Here is a 22632-nt window from a genome sequence, read left to right on the forward strand (position 1 = left end):
TGTGTATGGGATTGGTGCAAACGCCCGGCGGAAAAGTGTACATACCAGCGGCCGGGCGCAACTACTTAAGTGGACGATGGGGAGGGGGGTGGAGAGAGAGTCGAATGCAGATCAGGGATCTCTGGAAAACCGAGGATTTGGGTCAGGGCAAGATGTTAGACTCGGTTTGTCAACTGGGACACGCGATATGCGCCCCCGGCCCCCTGGAAAGATGCTCACATATTTTCGAGCGACTACTGCTAGTAGAGTTATCTAACCATGGTCCCGCTTTCTTCGCTCACTTTTTTCTTTTCTTTTCTTTTCTTTTCGGGTAAGCTGGTACGGTTCTGAGACCGAGACGAACAAGGCTCCCCTCCGCTTCTCCCCCTCTCCTCTCCCTTCCACTTTTCGAACCGATATTGCTGGTCCCTTTCCATCTGCGAACGACGACGATGATGGTGATGATGATGACGAACGGGTGGGTATGTGGGTGTGTGGTGTGTGGTGTGCCCAGCATGAGGCGCTGAAACAAACCAGCCACTACATATCCACCTAACCAAACCCTGCGACGCCCGACGCCGACGTCGGCGTCGACTATTCTGCACTTTCCACGCTCGGATCTTCACTTCCACTTTCGTGAGTGGGTGGGGTGAGGATGAAATCGGCACTACTAGTATGCACTTCCCACGTAGGCTGCGTTCACCGCCGTGATTCGTGGGATTCCTCATTCATGTGTGATGTGTGCGCGATGGTGTCAAACACCACAATCCAGACTAAGTGAGGGAGTGTAGAGTAGGATCGGTGTCCCTGCGTAGATAGAGTATAGGTAGTACACCACGTATTTATGTAGGACTACGATCCGGAGTGAGCGGTGGTAGGACCGCGGTCCTTCCAAACACAAGTCCTGAAGAACTTTGAAATCGATTCCACGGTACCGAAAGACGCGATGCCACGCTTCGCTAGCGAAGCGAGGTGAAAGTCGCCACCTCTCGGCCACGGCCGGCAGTGCAGTCGGGCAAAGCCATGTTGTGTCCAGTCCAGTCCTATCCAGTCTCTCGGTCTTGGGCCCAGCAGAAACAACTCGTGCCTGGTGGTGGTGGTCAAAAAGTGGAGCAGCACGGCAAGAATTCTCGTCGGCTTCCTAAGTAAGTACCGACAGAAGAGTCAAGAGTCAAGACCCCCTCTGTATTTTCTCCACGGAGATGGCAAGTAAATACTAGTTATTTCTGGTCTGGAGGTAAATGCCGATCGTGGTAACAAGCAAGTACCGGTATATCTCCCTGAAAAAATGGCAGTTTCCCCCCCGTACAGTCATTTCCAGATATCAATGCCGGTACATATCATACCTATCGAGGCTGCTGGTAAGTACCGGAGGATGCTCTCCACGGACCTCGCCGACGGAGAGAAGAAGACCAAGACGCAATGCTTTTCTGCTCCATGTTTTTTTTTGCCCAGAGGGGGAGGAGAGCCTGAGTCCATGTCCACGTTCGCTCCATCCACTCAAGTCTCATGCAAGTCGAAGGCACATTAAAGTTTAGCACAGTCTAGCATCCGACGACGACGTGACTGCGCTAGAGTAAACGCATCGCCGTGGACCGTGGTCCCGTCCCCACCCCCCCGGTGCCATGGTGCTGGAAAACCCAGTCCAGTGTTCCCTCCCCCTCCCCTCCCCATCTCTAACCAAGCAATAACGCCGGAGAACTATAGAACTCTAGACGGACCTGCTGCGGAAGAGGAGGAGAAGGAGGAGATGGGGCTTGGGCCTCCCCCCGACCCCTCGATCCCGCCGATCCAATCGTGAGCAAACGATAGCTACCCTTCGCCAGTAGAATAGTATCCCACCTGCAGAAAGAAAAAAACGAATCGCATCGTGCACGCCCTTGTGATCAGGGTCCGAGCAGTCGCATCGGGTGTCGTCTCGTCTCGGAAGCCACCTCCACCGCCTCCACCACCAGAACCACCTCCAGCAGCACGGTCGTCGGGTCATTCACCATCTTCATCTTCAAGTTTCCACGCCCTTCCCCTCATCTCATGCAGCCCACGCACCTCCAGGCTCCTACACTGCCGGATCTTACCGTTTCCCATTATCACCTATCCCCAATCCCCCACCCCTACCCTGCCTATCCCTATCCTCGAATTCAGCCGTCTCCTTTTGAGTTTTCCCCCTCACTTCACTTGTACAAACTGCAAACGAAACAACGAGAGCGAGAACGAGAAATAGAATACATACCCTGCGCGGCCCCCAATCAATCAATCTTAACTAGATACCTAGAGTAGAGTATCGGCGCGTTCCGCCCACGCGGATGGCATGGGGTGGGGTGGGGTGGTACTTTTGGGATGGGATGGCGTGGGGTGATTGCCAATTGGCGCGGCGAGGCGCGGCGGGGAAACAACAAGTTCATTGACGTAGAGTACCTGGGTAGGCCCAGGCTCCGACATGTTTTACTTGCTGTCAGCAACAACAATGACGACGATGATGATGATGGCAATAACAACGATAAGAAGAAGAAGAGAAGCGGCACAGGATCCCAGATTCCAGATGAAACCGCGCGCGGATGGGAGGGGGGGTGCACAGCCGCGGTAGATACTGTGCATACCTTCATACTCGGTATATGTGGGTACGTAAGGATATGTACCAGGAACAGTACAATAAACCACTGGTGCGGGGAAAGGGAGCGAAGGAGGGATTGAAGGAAGGAAGGCACTCTACATCGGAAGCAAGGAGAGGGCGGGGAGGAGCCGGGGTGAAGTGTGCGCAATCATCCCCGGCGCTCGTCCCCCAAGTTCCAACTATTTCAATCCCGCGGAGCAGTGGAACACTCTATGGCACATGGCACATGCTGGCACTCAACCCAAAACCGGGAGGTTGGTAACAATTATCGCAGTGCATCGGCATTGGCACTGGCATGGGACTGGCGGTGGGAGCAGGTGTTACAAATTACACAGGAGACGATCCCGACAATCCGTTCGGCCTGCCTGATCAGTGATACATACCGCACCATCCCATGGGATCCTATGGGATCCCACCATTGCACTGGGTTCTCCTTCTCCTTCCAATTCCATTCCCATTCCCATGCTCTGGTCGAGGCCGGGGGGGGGGGGGGGAGCTGAACTCGTGCGTGCGTGTGCGTATAGCTAGTGGTGTACCGAATCATCGGAATCTGCATTTTTGTCTTTCTCCTGATCCCAATGATCCCATGCAGTGGATATCCCATGCAGTGGATATATGCAGTAGATATATGCAGTAGATATATGTAGTGGATATTCCTAGTAGTATACTAGATATAGTACTAAGTATCTACTTGGTACGTACCTACATACATAGACACTTTGGGTGGCAGGCAGGAGAAAGGTACGGTACGGTTCCCAGCCCCTCTCCGTTCCCCCCTCCATGGATGAGGTAGGTAGAGTATGTAGGTAGTACGACTCCGGTAGAGTAAAATGCAAAAAAGATGACGATCCGATGCGATGGACTGGACGGGAAAGAAAAAGTGAAAGAAAAAAAAAGAAAGAAAAAAAAGAACTGGGAATGTATTCGAAGGTTGTAACTTGTAGGAGTAGGAGCGGGAGATAATTCCGCCTCGTCACTCGAGGACCTCGAGTCCGTTCGTTTTCACAAGTGGACTGACCATTATTGCTCGATGAGCTGCATCTGCCGCTCCTGGGTCCTGAGTCTACTATTAATGGCACGGAAGAACCCACTAGCCAGTAGCTGCACAAACGAAAAGGTATGTAGACGCACGGCGTGCAAGAATGACGAGCAGGGCCTATTCATCATGATCAATCGACTCCATTATGCGATTGATCGAGTGACATCCCATGCTAGTCCATGGTAGCCTGTAGGCACAGTTCATCCCCCAATCCAAACCTCCGAAACAAAAATGCAAGAACAAATAGAAAACCGAAAACAAATCACCGAATAGCCCTGCCAAGTCCTCGCACCACACCCACAACTTCCTCCACCAAGCCATCGCATGCACCCGCTACGCAAGAAAATGCACCCACGTCGACACTGCCGTTGCGAACTGCGACTTCAAAGTCCAGATTCGTCTTCTGTTTGTCAGCCTCCAACCTACGGCGGATGTGGGGAAGTGGGAGGATATAACATACCCTGATGTTTGTGGAAACGCTGCTACTCGTCATGCTCCTCCTCCTCCGCAGCTTGGACCGTAGTCCCAAAACCCACCACCAGTACCTCACCACCTTCAGCGCCACCGCCGCCGCAAAGAATCGCCCCAGAAAGTCGTGCAGGAAGGACTGATACATTCTCATCACCGCTCCCGGGCGCCCCCTTATCTGCACCTCACTTCCCACTTCCTCTTCCTCCTCCTCGATCTCTAGCTCCTCGAGCACAACTCCTCCCCCTCCTGCGGAAGCACTGCTCATTCCCTCGTGATCGTGCGTCTTCAAAAAGTTGAAAAACACATCCACCTCCACGCCCGTCCACCTCTGTATGCGCTTCAGATCCACAACTGCATTTTGCACGTTCCCGATAGCGATGAGGTCCATTTGGATATTTCTCACCAGGTCGGTGAGGCTCGACGTCGCAAGTCCACGAACTCGGAGGGGAACGATATTGAGAGTTGGCGACGCCATGCCCGAAAGCTCGGGGCCGAAAATGTTCCGGTTCGCGAAATAAACTCCGATTATGATTTCGTCGGCTGCGCCTATGCGCTGGGACAAGACCCGTGCGAATGCGGCAAGAAACACGGCGTGGACGGAAATGCCCTCTTTACGACAGTAGAGCTCCACGCTGGAGGCGTTGCGGATTGCGCCGGGGCGGTAGACCGATGAGCGGCTGGTTGTCTGCGCGGTGCGGCGCTTCTGCACTAATGTCGATTTCGCACCGTGGAGATACTCGGTCCAGAACTCGCGCTGCTTGTTGGTGTTCTGGATTTGGGTCAGGGCGACGTACTGCAGAAACTTGGGGCCCTCCGGTTCCGGCGTCTGCATGCGTGTTTCCCCAGGACGCTGTTTCAGTAGCGAACCCAGCCGTGTGAGAAGCATCGGGAGACTGACTCCGTCGTAGAGTGCGTGGTGAATCGTCAAGAACAGAATCGTTTCCGTAGGCGTGTTGTTGTAGTAAAGTCTCACCGCCGGCAGGTTCATGTCGGGGACTTTCTTCTGCTCACGTGCTTTGATGAAACGCAAGAACACGGGATCCAGTGGCTGTGACGTCTCTGACCAATCAAAGTCTGGCGGAGGTGCCCTAAGTACAACCTGGACGAAGGGTACTTCCTCGTTTCCGGTGGGGCGGAATATCGTGCGAAGAATCGCTTCCTGTTCCACCAGTACCTTCCAGGCGTGCCGTATCTGCGAGTGGTTTATCCGCGCAGTCCTGAAGGTAAATGTCGGCATGAAGATGGTACGATTGGAACTTTCCCATGCCTCCAGCATGTAAAGCTGTCCAGCTGTGGCGGGATAGACCGCCTCAATTTGAGCTGGCGGGATATCGTGGAGACATTTAAACATGTCAAGTTCCGCTAGAGACTTTCTGATAACAGCCGTAGAGTCAATTGACGGCGCGGCAGCTGTTCCATTGGTTTTCACTTCTGAAAGGGAAGTTGCCATACGTTCGATGGTAGCTTCCCGGAGGATGTCGGCGACGTTCAAGCGGATATTTTCCTTGCGCAAGTCCGATGCCAGCCGGATGGCACTGATTGAGTCGAGACCGAGATGGAATATTGTCTGTGTGCGCTGTATTTCATCCTCGGGAAGACCGGAGACTTTCGAGAGAACAGTCCGGATTTTGCGTTCCAGAAGGGACCATTCGCCGGTCTGCTGTTCGATTGCGTACTGCTGCCTGTTTGCCAAGGCCTCGAACCTGACGTGCAACGCTTCTCTGTCGACCTTGGGGCCGGCAAAAGGTATGCTATCGGTGGCGACGGCATATGAAGGAACAGACCAGTAAGGTAGTACCTTATTCGCAGCAGAAATCACCTTCGGAATCGCGCTGGCAGCTTGGCTACCAGCCAGAAAAGCCACAAGCACATCCCTTCCTGCGTCACTAGCCACAATAACCGCGCACTCATCCACCTCCGAAGACGCATCCCTAAGGGAATCGGCAACCTCATCCAGATCAACCCTCATTCCATTCAACACTGGCTGTGATCGTCGCGGCACAACCGGGAGGTTTCCAAAGACCAGGCCGTTTTCGGCATAGGTGATCACCGGATGCTCTGGATTTTGGACGACGTGCGCGAGTAGGGAGTCCAGGAGCTCAAGGAGATAACTTCCCTCCTCGGACACGGACTTGCACGCACTGCGCCACGTGATGGTGTCGCCGCTGCGCTCCATCTCCACTGCGATGTTGTATTCGACGTCGGATGACCCTCCAACAGACCTATACAGGCTCTCCCCGCCATCACCGGACTCCTGCGACCGCTGAGACAAAAAGAGAGTATCAAACAGCCTCGCCCCTTCACCCCTAACCAGCCGCTGAATCTCCCTTAGCGGGGTATGTTGGTGTCTCAGCGTCTCCGCTCCATTCTCTTGCACATATGCCAGCAAGTCTGCATACGAGCCGTGAAGGATCGTGCGTACAGGCGCCGTGTTCATAGCCGGAAACATGACCTCATCTGCACCATCATAGTCTCGGCCGGAGAGCACACTCCCAAAGACCACGTCTGTCTCGCCGAGATAGTAGGCTAGCATGAGTGCCCAGCATGTCTGACCGAGTGCTTGTAGGGTGGCTCCGATTTGCTTACAGAAGGCGCGGGCTTCGGTCAAGGAAACGGAAGAGATCTTTTCTGCACGCTTTGTCTGTGCGGTTGGCGAGAACGCCGAGGTCGGCAAAGATGAGGGGATTGCGCCATATAGCTTTTGGCTCCAGAATCGCTTTGACTCCTCGAGATTCGTGTCAACGATCTTTTCAATCATCAATCGCGGGGAAGGTCGAGAGATATCGGCGTGAAAGTACGCCCGTCTTAGGTCTTCGTGGAGAAGTCCAACGGACCAGCCGTCATACAGTGCGTGCGACATCGAGAGCACCATGTGCGCAGATTCCGGCGCTTTCAGAATGGTGACATAGACTGGAGGTTCAGCTAGCAAGTCTGCACTGCCCGTCACTCGGTCCATGGTGGCATCGATTGCTTTTTGCACGCAGTCTTCAGTCGGCACTCGAAGCTCCTCCCAATGACAAGAGAAATCTGCAGATGCGTGGACAACCTGGGCGTAGGCTTGACGAACATCTGAGCCTTCCGTGGAAATGAAGGATGTGCGCAGTATGTCATTGCTCTTTGTTGCAGCCGACCAGGCAGCCTCGAGACGGTTGATATCCACCCATTCCTCGAGCTTCAGAACATCATGATTGAAGTAGCGAGTATATCCCGAAGCCAGCGTCTCGGCGATCATCGCTTCCTGTAATGGTGTTGTAGGGTACACGACAGAACCGGCACCGAGGCCTGGCATCTTCCGCCTCACGGCGCGCTCAAACTCTGCAAGCGTATTCGTGCTTGCGGAAGGACCAGCTGCAGCAACATCATCAAGACTCTTGAGCATCTTCCTGATTGTTGCATTGCGCATAATGTTGCTAACGGATATCTCGATCCCTTCCTGACGGAGTCGCGAGGACAGCTTGATGGCTTCGATACTGTCGAGACCGAGCTCGAGAATAGACGAATCGGCGGAAACCTCGGACTCGGCAACTTCTGCTAGCCCGCTGATGATTTTGCGCATGACTTTTGCTTGTGCGCTCCACTCAAAAATCTCTTCCCCGGAATCTGGTCCGCTGTGACCCACATGGTCGGCGTCTTCTTGTGTTCCATTTGGAGATGGAGTAGTAGTCAATGGGTTCCGTTCAGGGTCTGCTAGTATGTTCCGAAGGTTTTCGGCAACGCTCTGCAGAAGCCCCACCACATTTTCCTGAGCCAACTCCGCTTTGGCAACTACTGTCAACTTAACTATTCCTTTGGCACTCTGGACTGCTTCCAGGGCCAGTAGATACTATCCTTTATTAGCCAAATTCACATCTCCAATCCCGAGAACGGGCACTTACATCCGCCATTGTCTTTCCCGGTACAATCTCCCAGAGCTCCTCCTCCTCCTCGTCGCTGCCAGTATCCTTCTGGTACACAAACAGCGTCTCGAACAGCGGTTCCTTAGTTCTCCTCATCCACTTCTGTATCAACCTCAACGGCGTGTGATGGTACGGCATAGATGTCGAATTGAACCTATGAATGGCGCCTATGAGAGCATTCCACGAGGTTGCACCCGCGACATCGAAAGTCGCCGGGATAGTATTGAACGTAGGCCCGATCACGCCCTCGATGTTGTCGAGCGGGAGGCTGCGGCCCGAAACCACGAGACCCAGGGTAACGGCTGGCCCGCAATATGGCGACAGCGCGGAGGCCCAGGCGGCTTGGAAGATCGACTGGGGTGTGCATTGAATCTGTCCACACAGCTTATCTAGTCCATCGGTGCCGAGATTGAGTGTCAACTCCTCTGTGTGGTCCATTGACGTCTGCTTACCCACCTTGCCTCGGAGTTGATCGAGGTCCAGTGGTTTCGAGGGCTTAACATGCTCCTTCCAGAACTCTCGAGCAGTTCCAAGATCGATGCTCAGTATATGTGCGATTACATCCGTGAACTGTGATGATCTCGGAGTGAATGTTCCGAGATACAAGCTCCGAACATCCTCCAGGATCAGCGGAAGACTGTTTCCATCGTAGAGTGCGTGGAAGATATTGAGGGAGATGACACATCTCGTGGGAGTGCGGATACACTGAATCGAGAACGGAGGCAAGTAGAGAGTCCTGTTCCGCGCAAAGCTCATCATGAGGCCGTTACTCGCCGCATCCTGGAAATCTTCCGTCTGGATGGTAGTTTCTTCCCAGTTGAGCGACGGCTGCTTGAGGACGATCTGGGCGTACCCATCGGGAGTCTCACAGAAGCAGGTCCGCAGGATATCGGTGGTCTTGACAACGGCCTTCCACGCTTCATGGAGCTTCCCCAAGTCCGTTTGCGCGCCCAGCACCATAGGAAACGAATTATAGTAAAGCGACGTCCCTGAATCCAGGAACCTCGCAATCATCCCCTCCTGGAGGGGCGTACAGGGCATGACACGTTCAATGTCCTCTGACTGCAGCTTCAGCCGCTCAGTGATGCCAAACGAATTTTTGTTCGCGAATGCAGCGATCCGTTGTTTAGTTGCCTCGAGCCTAGCGAATTCACCATCTGCCCCAGCACCACCGGCCTGAGATAGTGCACCGGCAATTTGAGAGACGGATGGATTCTGCATTATTAGCGACGGCGTGGCAGCTGCAAATCCGTTCCTTTTGAGGCGTCGAGCGAGTCCCACGACAGAGACAGAGTCTAACCCAAGCTCGAACACGGTGGATGAGCGCTTGATCTCCGATGTCTCCAATTTTGTCATCTCGGCCAGCACTGTGCGCAATCGTCGCTCCGAGTCCGTCCATGCATTGTCATTAGCATCTTCACCCCTCCGGGCAAGCTGCTGCAGCGTCTCGAGTGTGGTGTCTAGGTAGAGTGCCTTGAGGGCTTTGTTGTCTACCTTGTTGTTGATTGACAGCGGCATGTGCGACAGCGGCAGAAAGTGTGTGGGGACCATATAAGTGGGTAGCTTCTTCCTGCAGGCATCCACTAGCGTCGAGATCAAGGCGGCCCTGTCTCCGTCGTAACAGATCATTGGCTTCACAGTTGCCCCATCCTGCCCTCGTACAATAAAGAACGAAACCAGCTGATCCTTCTGCTGCTTCGGATGCTTCAGCACGAGTGTCGCCACTACCTCGACCGACTGATCCGCCTTCTTGACGACCTCATTGATCTCCCCAATCTCCAATCTCTGGCCTCTCAGCTTCACCTGATCATCTTTCCTCCCCTGAAAATCGAAGCAGCCATCATGCAGAATCCGCACCAAGTCTCCAGTGCGGTATATCTTCTCGCCACCGAGCATCGGGAAGGCCTTCTCTGTGAGCTCCGGGCAGTTGAGGTAGCCGCGGCCGACGAGTTTGCCGGATGCACACAGCTCACCGACGGCACCGCGGGGTACAGGAGTAAATGTGCCTGGCTGGAGGACATATGTGCCGACGTTGTCGAACTGCGGACCGATGTTGGAGGGCTTGCCATTCGCCGGGACGCGAGGGTACATGGTCATTCCGATTGTTACTTCCGTGGGGCCGTAGCTGCATCGATTCCGTCAATAAATATCTCTCGCAGGACACTTAAGAGGGGGAGAGAGATACATACCCATTGTAAATCACGCCAGTCTCACCCCACACATCCAGAATATCCTGCTTCAACGCCTCACCCCCAGTGATAAACACGCCCCTACAGAGCTCCGGACACTCCTCCGGCCTGAGCAGCCCCGCCAGACTGGGGGTCAAATCCAAATGCGTAATCCGCAACCTCTTTATCGTCCCCGGTAGATCCTGAAAGATCACATCTCTTGGCGCCGATACCACACATATCCCCACGCTCCAGCTCCAGAACTGCTCCAGCACACTCACGTCGAAATGGAAGCTTGCAAACTGTAGCCATCGCGAAGAGCTGTCCCAATGTGGTGTGAAGAGACGCTGAAAGGCGTACATAGCCTGTACCGCGTTTGTGTGTGTGAGGAGACAGCCCTTGGGAAGGCCCGTCGTGCCGGAGGTGTAAAGGCAGTAACATAAGCTCTCCCCAGTGACCTCGGAAACCAAGGGAGCGGAAGAAGATATCGCCGCTATGCGGGAATCACTATCGGCAGAGACAACTGGAACCCCCATGGCATTTTGTAGCTCGGAGCGGTAGATGTCCAGGGTGAATACCGCCGCCGCGTTCGAGTCCTTCACTATGTACGCCTTCCGATCTATTGGAGCAGTAGGGTCTATGGCGACATACGCACAACCCGCTTTCAAGATTCCCAGGATTGCGAATGACGCCGCAGGAGACTTGTCGAAGCAGATTCCGATGATGGATCCTGCAGCTATGCCCATGGAGACGATGAGGTTGGCAATTTTATTCCCTTGACAGTCGAACTCGCTGTATGTCCATGTTTGCTTTGCGATGGAGGAGTCGTCGATTGAGGTTACGAATTCCAGTGCTGGATCGTTAGGATGGTCGGATGCCCAGCGCTGGACAAAGTCATGGAGGAGTGATACCTCACCCGGGATTTCCGCAACCTTGGCGGGGGTGATGGAAAGCAACTCGGTCGACATGTACGAATGATCCGTAGATGAGCCTTCAGGATTTCTCAGAAGATCCAACAGTACCTCTTCAAACTGCCTTATCAACAACTTTGTTTGTTGCATCGGGATATGTGAATCCCTTGCAGTCGCCCGTATGAGCAAGTGGTCCTCCTTCAACTTCGGCTCGATCTCAAGGGAAAAAGTATAATCCACCGCCGCATCCTCGGCGACAACTTCCCATGGCAACTCATTCTCATCCTCCTCGGTCTTTTGGTACACAAAGATGGAGTCGAAGAAGCTCTCCTCTGGGTGCTCAAGCCATCGCTGTAGCGATTTGAGCGGGGCGTATTGATGCTTCAGTGACCGCATGTTGAACGCCTGAATTTCGCGTGCTAGTTGGAGGTTGCTCTTGTCTTGCAGGTTGCAGAGTGATGGGATTGTGACCAGGCAAGGGAAGACGGCGCCATCAGCGGACAGACCGGTACGGCCAGAGAGAACCACGCCGACCGTGGGTGCGGCTTCGCCGGTGTAGGCGGATAGTACCCGTGCCCATGCTGCTTGCCCGGCGGAGTGAAGCGTTATGCCGAGAGTCTGGCAGGTAGCCTCGAGGGAGGATAATTTCGTGGAAATGGAAAGTTCTCTGATGTGATAGGTTGTAGCCGTGTTCCGAAGGGGGCATAGATTGGGAAGACGGGTAATACTGCTCCCCTCTAGTTGTTTCTGCCAGAAAATGCGATCCTTTTCGACTGTCGATGGGTCAAGGGAATGGGCGAGTATAGTTTCCAGGGTGGGAAGGAAATGTAGATTCTCAGACACCTCGCTGCCATTGTAGCCTGCTGATACATTCCCGAATATGATCTGAAGGGAGGTTGCATCATAAAGCGCATGGTGGCCCGAGAAAAGGAGGTAGCTTCCGGCCGAGACCGAATTGAAGAATAGCAACTGCCAGGGTGGAAGTTGAAGGCTCTTCACCACCGCTTCTCCGGCAGCCTTCTTCTCCTTCTCAACGAAGACATGCACATCAGCCACGCTCTCGACGCTATGCCACGGCAACTCAATGCTCCCTCGTTGGTACGTAACGGCAGCAAAGGTATGCACATCATCATCGACCTCCACAAACCCAGAACGGAGGATATCGCAAGCCATGAAAACCGAGTTCCAAGCAGCCCTGAGCTTTTTCTCATCGCAGTCGATGGGGAGCTTCATCAGGGTATGGTTGAAGTATAGCTCGCCATGTGACCTAAGGAATTGCGAGAGCATGCCCTCCTGCACTGCTGTGCATGGAAAGACGCCGGCTACGGTAGCAGTATCGAGACTTCGTTCGGCTAAGATAATCGGTAGGAATTTGCTCTGGAAATCATGAACGAGGCCGGATTTCTTATTGATTTCGGTTTCTCCAGTCTTATCCAAGACCACATCGGCCAGTAGCTCAATCGAAGGACGCTATCACACTCGCATCAGCAAAACCCCCCCCTCATACTCCCACCGGGAAACCAACCTCCAGAATATCCAACACTTCAACCTTCAAACCCGCCCTCGCAAGTCCCCTCGCAACCTGCGCGGTGCTGATGCTATCCAGGCCGATTTCATATATCGTCGTGGCCTTACCGATCTGCTCCTCGGGTACCTTAGAGATGTGTGCCAACACCATCCGGATCTTCAATTCCTTCTCCGACCAAACCTCACTCTCCCGATCATGCGAGTGCGAAAACGCTGCGATGTCTTGCGCATGAAACAGCTCCCCCAGCGCTCGCTTATCGATCTTCCCCGCGGCCGAGAGCGGGATGTGGGCGACGACCAGGATGACGGTGGGGATCATGTAGCGGGGCAGCATCGACTGCGCGTACTTCCGTACCTCAGCGACCAGCTCTTCGCAGGCCGCCTGCACCACCGGCGGGGCGCTGCCGTGCTGCTTCCTCCCGCCCATCGCAAGAAACGCTACCAACTGCTCCTTGCCCTCCGCACCGTGCCTCAGCACGAGCGTAGCAACATCCTTGACGCTCTCGTGGCGGCCCAAGACCGCATTGATCTCGTCCAGCTCCACACGGAGCCCGCGGATCTTAATTTGATCGTCCGCGCGGCCGATAAACTCGAAAGTGCCGTCGGCAAGCTGGCGGACGATGTCTCCGGTGCGGTAGAGTGTCTCTCCGCGGAAGTTGATAAACCGAGTGCTAGTGAGCGAGGGATTGTTGTGATACTCCCTAGCAACCTGGGGGCCGCCTATACAGAGCTCGCCGCTGCCAAAGAGCGGGATCGTCCCCGTTCCGCTACGGTGTAGAACTACGAACATCGTTGTCTCGAACGGTCGCCCAATATTGCTCGCTTTGATTTTGCGCGACACCGGGGTTATGGTACAGCACATCGCCGCCTCGGTGGGGCCATACGAGTTGACGCAGCGGCCTTCCCACTCATCCGCCAATTTCTGGGGCATGGCTTCGCCGATGCAGTAGAGAAGCTCCACATCGGGGAGATCACCCGCGGAAAGCGTGCACGCCACCGTCGGTGTCAAATCCAACATCGTTATCTGCAGTCGCTGTATGGTCGCCGCTAACTCGCCAAGAAGATACTTTGGTGCTGCAGAGCACAGCGTGAACCCGTAGCTCCACGCCATGAAAATGTCGTAGTAGCACATATCGAATGTTGTGGCGGCGAACTGGAGCAGCCGTGATGAGGGCTCCCAGCGGATGAGATGCTTTGAGGCGAGGAATGTCTGAACTGCATTATGGTGTTCGATTGAGACGGCTTTTGGCAAGCCGGTTGAGCCGGAGGTGTAGATTCGGTAGGCAAGGGAACGGGGCGTCAAATCCGGTATGACGGGATTGGAAGTGCCAATAGAGGCATCGTAGCTGGATAGAAGCTGTTCAACATCGACGATCTGGACGCCCACGAGATCGTTGGCCACACCAAGGACGATTCTCGCCTGCAGTTCGGTAATCATGAACTCCCGCCTCTTCACCGGCAAACTGTGGTCAATAGGGGTAAACGCACAGCCTGCTTTCAGCACAGCCAAAACACAGATGTAGTACAAAGGGGATTTGGGAATGCTTAGCGGAATTGCTTCCTCTCGGGAAACGTCGAGTGAAAGAATGTGGTTCGCAATGAAATTTGCCCGATCGTTGAGTTGCCCGAACGTAAGGCTAGTGAGGGAACCACCATCTTCTAGATATTGCAGTGCAATGCGATCCGGCTGCTCTTGGGCGTTACGCTCAAATTCCGAATGGAGCAGACCACCTCCTGCTGACTGGAGAACATTCGGTCGAAGGTTTGCTTGCGAGATAATGGAGGCAGGAAGGAACGAAAAGTCCAGTGCCTTGCTCTCCGCATTGTCCAGGGCGGATATCATGGTCTGATCAAATTGCTGTAGTAGTACGTCGATATGTTCGTCGAGTATCATATCGCTCCCTGTGTCAGTACCGCCTCATTCAGCAGAGGGCCGGGTTCGAACATACCGGCGGTAGTGCATGATAATCTCCAACTCATTCTTCGCCGGACTGGGCGCCAACTCGGCCACGATGGAAAAATCCATCTTCCCCCTCTCCTCGACCACTTCCCACATGTCCGCAATGCTCTCCCGCCCCCGCTGCAGAATAAACAGCGTATCAAACAACCGTCCCCCCTCCGTTCCCAGGGCGTTCATGATCCTTCTCAACGGTGTCAATTGGAACGCCATGGAATTCGCATTCCCATCCTGTAGCTCCATCATAACCTCTCTCGTAGTGGCGCCTCCAGTGACCTGCACTCTCACCGGCACCGTATTGAAGCACGGAGCGACAATCGATTCGACGCCATCCACGGGGATCGTGCGACCGCTGACCACAGTGCCGAAGCAGATATCTGCGTCACCAGTGTACGCCGCGAGCAAGCGCGCCCATGTGCTTTGACCCAGGGATAGCAAGGAGGCGGAGAAGCCTCTGCAAGCACTGTTGATCGTCGCCAAATCCCGGGAACACGAAACCCGCCGCGATGCCATCCCCTCGAGCTGTTTCCGCGCAGAATTGGACGCGCCAGTCAGGTCCGGAAACGAACTGGGCAGCAGGCCCGACAGCTGTTTCTTCCAGAATTCGTCTGCGCGGAGGAGATCCAAGCTCTCCATGTATTGCAGATATGAGTCGAAGGGTGCCCTCACGGGCAGTTCTGCCCTAGCGTAAGCGCGCTGAACGTCCTCTAGCAATAGTTCCATCGCGAAGCCATCATAGAGTGAGTGGTGAAATGACATCACCAGCGTGGATTTGGTAGGAGATTTGAACACGCCAAACGTATATGGCGGCCTTGTGAGATCCAGCGACTCTCCCACGGCAGAAATATGGTCTTCGATCGCGATCGCAACATCATCATCCGAGGAATAACTGCGTTCCGACCACGCAACTGGGTGCTCCCTGACCACAATCTGCGCGAATGCATGTTTGTGGTGAATCGTCAGTGCAAAGCAAGTCCTTAGTATCTCGTGTGCTTCCGCCACAATGTTCCACGCCTCCTCCAATCTCCTCGGATCGGCGTTTAGGCTCAGAACGGTGTGGTTATAGTAGTCTCGTGGATCCGCGTCCTTCTTGATACTCAGTGTTGATTCCTGCAGTGGAGTGCAAGGGAGGATTTTGACGATCTGGTCTGTAGGATAGGACAGCTGGCCCAGCACCTCTTCTCGTACCGAAGTGGAGAATTCCTCTAGAGCCGCGGCGCCCGAGTGCTCACTATTGGGGACATCGCGCCGTCCCTGCTCTTGTCCCAGGACCCTCGCCAACGCAGAAACGGTGTGGTTCATCATGATCTTGGTGACATCCAGTCGTTCGAACCCGGCACTTTGAAATTTTCTGGACAAAGTTATCGCAGAGATCGAATCCAGCCCCAGAGTGAATATTGAGGTATGCCGGCCGACGGTGTTGATCTCCGCATGGGAGACCTGGGCAATGATGTCCGCAATAGCGCGTTCAGCTTCGGTCCAATCACCCGTGGCATCACCGCCACTGGCCGAAAACGTATCCAGCAGCGCCCCATCCAGCTCCATAAACGTTCGCTCAAGAAGCTTCTTGTCCGTCTTCCCCTGAACCGTCATAGGGATTGTCGACACCGATACAATGGCGGTAGGAACCATGTACGCGGGCACAAACGCCACGAGGCGCTGAAAGAGCGTCGTGATGGTACCTTTAACCTTGTCGCCGCCCACAACCTCAAACTCAGTCCTCTTGTGTTCATCCGGCACAACAAACGCCACCAGCATTGGCCCGCCATCCTTCGCGACCACTAATGTGACCGCATCACTTATCGCATCCGTATCCCTAAGGAGCACCGAATTGATCTCCCCCAACTCGATCCTATTCCCGCGAATCTTGACTTGATCATCCTTTCTAGCCACAAACACGATCTCGTCGCTTGATAGCAACCTTCCCATATCGCCGCTGCGATAAACCCTCCCAAACTCCGGATGGGTGACGAACTTCGCCACGGTGAGCTCCTCCATCTTGAGGTATCCACGACACACCTGTTCACCGCCGAATGCGAGTTCTCCCACTGCCCCGCGGGGAAGCAACAGAAGATCTTCCTGGTCCGCGGCAACGACGAAGGTGGAAGTGTTAACGAACGGAGGGCCAATGTTGGAGATGTCGTGGGTCCTCTGAACCCGCGGGTTGGCAGTGCAGACGTTCGTTGTTTCGCTTGGTCCGTAACCCTGGTACAGGCCGCGGCCGGCCCACTCGTAGAACACCTTTTTCGTCACCGCCTCGCCCGATGTAACCAAAAACTCGACACTCGGGACATTATCTGGCTTCAGGAGTGCGGCAACGGTGGGTGTCATGGAGAGGTGGGTCACTTGCATAGCGTTCACGGCGGTCTCCATGTCACGCAACAACACGTCCTTGGTCGCGGAGCAAAGCACCATTCCCCTGTGCCATGCGAAGAATATCTCGAAGACGGAAACATCGAAGGCGATATTGCAGAATTGGAGCATGCGCTTACCGACTGCTGTGGGGTAAATTTCCGCGAGCACGTCGAGGTTGCTGACCGCTTGCTCGTGTTCCACAAGCACTCCCTTGGGTACTCCAGTGCTGCCGGAGGTAAAGACTGCGTACGCTAGGGTCTTCGAGGATGTCTCGATCCCTAAGTTCTCGGAACTGTGGGCTGATAGGTTCAAGGTATCGATATCAACCATATTTAATCCTTCCATCGGCCCAAGCCTCTCGATAACATCCCTGGTCGCCAGAAGGATCTTCGTCTCTGCATTTTTTAAAATCTGCCTGACGCGCTCCACTGGCGTCTCTGGCGTCAATGGAAGGTACCCAGCCCCAGCTTTCACCGTTGCCAGGATCGAAAAATAGCAGTTGATAGATTTCTCCATACAGATCGCTACAAGTTCATCCGGCAGGGTCCCCCGAAGAACCAATTCTCGCGCAAGTTTATTTGCAGCCGAGTTGAGTTCAGAGTAGGTCAACGTCTTTGTTGTTGCCCGGCCGTCAAGAATATCGGATACCATCTCGAGTGCAAGAGCTGAGGAGTGGCGTGCGGTGGATTCTTCAAACATTGTGCTGAGTGTCCGCGTCGAGGGCTGCGGGGTTAAGGTTGGGTAAGGATTGGCGATGGAGAGAACTCGGCCATTGAGCGGTAGGTCTGCGATAAGAGCCTTCACTGATCGGTCTGGGTGCGTAACCATGCCGCGGATGAAGCAGTCCATTTGCTGTAGCAATAATGAAACCTGCTCAGCCGGGAAGATCTCGTCCTTGTATGTAGCCCGAAGCAGGATATTATTATCGGTAGGCTCAACTTCAATCAACAACGAAAACTGTATCATTACCGGTCAGCAATCATTCCTGGACCTAAGAAAGACCACCAAGCCTACCTCGAGTTTATCCTTACTCTCAACCATCCTCAATCCGCCCCCCTGCCGCTCTGTTGCATTTTGCTGCCAGGCGATCAAAGAATCAAACCATCCATCAGATCCACACACCTTCCTCACCTCCCTGAGGCCCAGTTCCGGATGCTCCATGACACCCACATTGAACTCCTGGACCTCCCGCAGTAGTGTTCGCACATCCTTCCGGAGCGTAGTATTAACTCTAATAGGAAGTGTAAGTATCGTCGGCCCGATGATGTCCTCAATCCCGTCGACGGGGATGGTCCTGCCCGAGGTCACGGTACCAAAAACGACGTCTTCATTGCCGACGTAAGAGCTCAGGATACATGCCCAGGCGCTTTGGACAAAGGCTTGTGCCGAGACACCAGTGCTTCTAGCCGAGTGTTCAAGTTGTGAGAGAGAGACAGTAGAATTCAACCCTTGAACTGAGACGCCGGGTTGGACAGAAGAGTGGCCATGGAAGCTGGGCAATCTTGTCTCGCTAGCGCCATCGAGTTTGGACTTCCAGAACTGTTGAGCTAACCGAATAGATTCATCGGAGCGGGATAATTCCCAGTCGACGACATTTCGGTACTGCGGTCTAGGGCCCGGTGCTAGTTGCTGGCCCGCCAGAAGTCGCTGGAAATCAGACATGATGTGATCCCAAGACCACCCATCGTACAGCGCATGATGGATTCGGATGCCCAGCTTCTTATCTCCATTCGCGCCGATCATCAAGGCAGCCGAGAAGGGCGGCTCCAATAAGTCGCCGAGCGATACCTCCCAATTCAACTCCATGGCATCTGCCAATCCGAACTGACCCTTCCGCGCCGTTTTCCAAACCACCTGGGCAAATCCACCGTTAATGCCAACAAACCCCGTCCGCAGGATCTCATGCCGCTCGACTATGGCCCTAAACGCCGCCTCGACGACAACCGCTGGCGTGGTAAACAGCAGCTCAAGGAGTATCCAGTTGCAGTATGCACTTGCATTCTTTGCTGTCTCCGCGATCATCGACTCCTGCAATGACGTGCACGGGATTATATCCTCGACGTCGTCCCGCAGAGAAATCGGTACCTCAATGAGACCGGCTTCGTGGACGGCGCCGTAACGCTCACTGCGGACGGAAGAGTCCGAGCCACTAAGAGGAACAGCTCTGGAGGCGATACCCGTAACTGTATCCAGTTTCACAATGTCCACTACTTCTACCCCGAGCCCGGAAGCCCGAAGACGCGAGGCGAGACGGATTGCTTGCATTGAGTCGAGGCCTAGGGACACTAGACTATCTTCTCTTCGAGGACGTCGGCCCAGTAGCATCTCCACGGTGCGAGCAACGGCTTCCTCTGGCGCGCTCAAGGACTCCTCCCCTTCATCATTCAAATTTTTAGAGCTTCGCTCAGAGTACTCTTTGTCCAATCGTTTCCGGTCGACCTTTCCACTCGGCAGCCTCGGCAAGTGCTCGTAGATGACCACATCGGAAGGAATCATGAATCCCGGCAGCCACTGACGGCAGACCTGCTTGACCGCCATTTTATCCGCGCCTTCACCTGGCGCAGAAACATACACCACCAAACTTCCATCAACAACCGATGCAATAGCCATTTGTATGTCTGGCGACTTCAGAATCACCTCCTCGACCTCGCCCAGCTCCACCCGTTGGCCACGAAGCTTCACCTGACCCTCCGAGATCCGGCCCAAACATTCGATCCTGCCGGACGGCAGGATTCTAGCGCGATCGCCAGTCCGGTACAACCTGCCCCACCTGGAGCAATTCACAAACGCCGCACTCGTGAGATCCGGGCGGTTAAGGTAACCATCCGCGAGCTGCCACCCCCCAACCGCCAGCTCGCCCATCCATCCCAGCGGCAAGACCTCGACGTCCTCAGTCTCAGCGGCCAAGACAAACGCCGACACCGTATCCAACGGCACACCGATATCACCGATCTTCGACGTAGTGGCAAAATCGGTGGCAACGGTGCAGTGGATTGCGGCTTCGGTAGGCCCGTACATTCCGTGCAGCACTCCGCCGCCGAATGAGGATATCACCGGGCGTGTGAGCATCTCGCCGATGGTCAGGAGGACTTTCAGCCCCGGAACGGCGGCGCGGTTGATCAGGAGGCCGCCGGCAACGGTGGGCGTGAGCTCGGCTGCGTCGACGGCGAGGGAGTTTATGGCTGCCGGGAGATCGGCGAGTAGGCGGGCACGATCGCAGCCGATAAGAGTGCAGCCGCGGAACAATGGAAAGAAGGTATCGAATACTGAGACATCGAAGGTTGGGGCTGCGAACTGGAGGAAGCGCTGGAAGGGTGGGATATGGCGATCGTGCGCGAGAAGGCTTTGGGAAGCGGCGGCGTGTGATATCGTGACGCCTTTGGGTTTGCCAGTCGAGCCGGAAGTGTACATGATATATGCCGCGTCTGTGGGAGATACCGTCGCCGGTGAGAAAACCGGGACATTTTCGTTGGAAGATTCCAGCGAGCCATCGTCCGTGATGATCAACTCAGGCATCCCCGGCCCGTCAAACATCCCGCCCAAGTCCGCGGTCGTAATAATGGCACCCGCTCCAACGTCGCCGACCACGAATCGTATTCTCTCTTCCGGCGCATCCAGATGCAGCGGCACGAATGCTGCACCAGCTTTCAATATCGCGAGGAGCGCTACATAGAGCTCTGGTGATTGTGGCAGTAATACCGGCACTGTCTTTCGCCCGGTTGATCTCTCGAGGACATCAGCTATCCTTCGTGCGAGCCCATCCGATAGAGAATGAAGCCGCTCATACGACAACTTCGTCTTCGTCCCATCCGCGTTAAGAAACTCGATCGCGTTGCCCCCATCTAGTCCACAATGCTCGTGCTGTATCAAGTCATGCAACAAGCTGGGACCGTCGAGTTGGACGGGATGGGTGTTTAGGGCCGACAACGGCGGACAGTCGTCTGGAGAAACCCCACAGTTCACATACGGAACTTGGATGGGCTCCGTAGGAAATGGCGGTACTCGCTGATTAGGTCCCGTTGGGACGCAGGTTACTATGTGATAGAATTGGCTCACGATGTTCCGGAGGTGTTTCTGAGGGACCGCGTCCTCGCTTGCGGCTAGATACGCTTTTTTGCCTTCAATATCCACCTGTAGGAACAGTTGAATGGGTCTCGGCGGTGTCTTCAAGCGCAACACGGCTATCAGTAAAGCTATCGCTTCGTGCAAACGACTCAACATAGCAATCGTACCTTATCCGAGGTGAAACATATCTCCGTCATTTTTTCTCCTCTGCTTTCGGCATGCTCTCCGTTGGCGTACTCTTCCACTCTATCTTTGTCGAAGTCTACGCCCACCACACCGCCATCGTCGAGCCCGAACACGACATTATCTGATCGTGTGTATCCACGCAGTAAGATCGCCCACGCCAGTATCACGGTCTCCCTTGTTACGACGACGGATGCCGGCAGCTCAAAGCTGCACTCCGAGAGACCGGTCAGATGTGTGCGATCCACGATATGGTGAAGGTTGGGAAATGCTGTGTAGCGCCACAACGTTGAATCGAGGTAGCTGGAGTCCGCCATGGTGATTGTGTATGGGATAATCGATATCTTTTTGAACAGATGCTCCGAGCGGATCAGCTCTGGGGATATGTGAATCGCCGGTCGTTCCGAGAAGTTTGCTGTGCCGGTTAAGCAGAGTGAATGCGGACCTTTCCAGTGTCGAGGTATGTATGCAAACAGTGGGTGGAGGAAAACCTAATACGGAGTCGAAATACAGCAGAGCTTTGAATGGCGATGTCTGTTGCAGTCAAGTACTAGTACACACACACTCAGATGCAGCCCTTTCAAAACTTTGCAAACGGGTGAGAACGTAGAAAGAAGTAGGGTCGCCGTCAAACTACGAAGTTTTCGCCAAGGTACATTGTAGCACCTGTGCTGCTGATCTCTTGATGTGGAGAAGGAGGGAGAGAGAGAGCGTGGGAAATGCAAATGCGTATGGCTGCTTCTTTAAGGTGAGTCTCGTCTCGTCTCGATGTGATTCTGCATGCTATTACGCGAGCGCCAGATCGAATAGGTAACGGCGCTGTAGGGTTTAGTAGCGGAGAGACCCCCACCACTAGACCGCCGCAAAGGGAAGGAAAGCCCCTCCTTTTTGCGACGTTCTGGACTGTGGAGTCGGAGGTGGTGATCCTTGTTGTGTGCTGCTGCATCCATCCCCGCCATGTGCAGACAAAAGATTCTCCAGGGACGCGTACATAGACACGGGCATCGAGAGTTGCGGTGAAGTCATGACGTCCGTCCGTCCGTCCGTCCGTTCGATTGATTTCTGACGGGGAGGAGAGGGATTGCGGAATTGGATTACATAGAACCGAAACCCGGTCCAGTGTGATGTATCGTACATAGAAGGGCGAGCGGAATTTCTTGCCGATGCGCGCATGAGAGATGAGGTTGTCGATGCCAGGGGCACGCCAGTGCCGATGCCATGCATGATTGATCCGATTAGACAAGGCGCATCTGATAAGCACGCCAGTTTACGTTATGCAACTGCCAACACTTCCCTGATTGAGGATATGCGGACGGCAATGACCGTAATCACGTGTTGTCACGCAATGTGATTGAAAAGCAATAGTCACGACGGCAATATTTCTGCCGAGCGTGGCTGGTGGCAGTAGCTGCTGCCGGTGGCGGTGATCAGATGGCGGCGGCGGTGCGGCTGATGGCGTGGCTAAGTGTC

At 54.5% G+C, this 22632-nt stretch overlaps 2 protein-coding genes across 2 annotated transcripts; one reads left to right on the top strand and one right to left on the bottom strand.

The window, feature by feature from the left end:
* Positions 1-258: 258 nt before the first annotated feature.
* On the top strand, positions 259-1780 carry BZA05DRAFT_419993 (uncharacterized protein; the record flags this gene model as incomplete). Its single annotated transcript, XM_051485623.1, has 6 exons — positions 259-310; positions 517-615; positions 830-843; positions 943-1124; positions 1291-1340; positions 1695-1780. 6 exons carry the CDS (start codon positions 259-261, stop codon positions 1778-1780), a joined length of 483 nt encoding a protein of 160 aa, XP_051337933.1.
* A 1825-nt stretch (positions 1781-3605) lies between these two features.
* BZA05DRAFT_88769 (nonribosomal peptide synthetase 2) lies at positions 3606-21746 on the bottom strand. The gene is made up of 8 exons (XM_051488753.1): positions 21147-21746; positions 17929-21078; positions 14552-17871; positions 12601-14500; positions 10186-12545; positions 7976-10121; positions 4090-7923; positions 3606-4029 (listed from the first exon to the last, which is right to left on the bottom strand). The coding sequence occupies exons 1-8, from the start codon at positions 21477-21479 to the stop codon at positions 3892-3894; spliced, it is 17181 nt and encodes a 5726-aa protein (XP_051337934.1). The 5' UTR covers positions 21480-21746; the 3' UTR covers positions 3606-3891.
* Between the last annotated feature and the right edge of the window lie 886 nt (positions 21747-22632).

The sequence above is a fragment of the Tricharina praecox genome (assembly GCF_024521635.1).
Source record: "Tricharina praecox strain CBS 144465 chromosome Unknown BZA05scaffold_18, whole genome shotgun sequence".
NCBI classification, from domain to species: domain Eukaryota; kingdom Fungi; phylum Ascomycota; class Pezizomycetes; order Pezizales; family Pyronemataceae; genus Tricharina; species Tricharina praecox.

What these genes read in the sequence shown, in the direction of transcription:
- BZA05DRAFT_88769 (XM_051488753.1), bottom strand. Translation starts at nt 21,479, where the DNA reads ATGGCGGACTCCAGCTACCTCGATTCAACGTTGTGGCGCTACACAGCA. An exon ending in AGAGTAAGGATAAACTCGAG is followed by an intron (nt 17,872 to 17,928) that starts GTAGGCTTGGTG and finishes GTAATGATACAG; the next exon opens with TTTTCGTTGTTGATTGAAGT. An exon ending in AAGTGTTGGATATTCTGGAG is followed by an intron (nt 12,546 to 12,600) that starts GTTGGTTTCCCG and finishes CGAGTGTGATAG; the next exon opens with CGTCCTTCGATTGAGCTACT.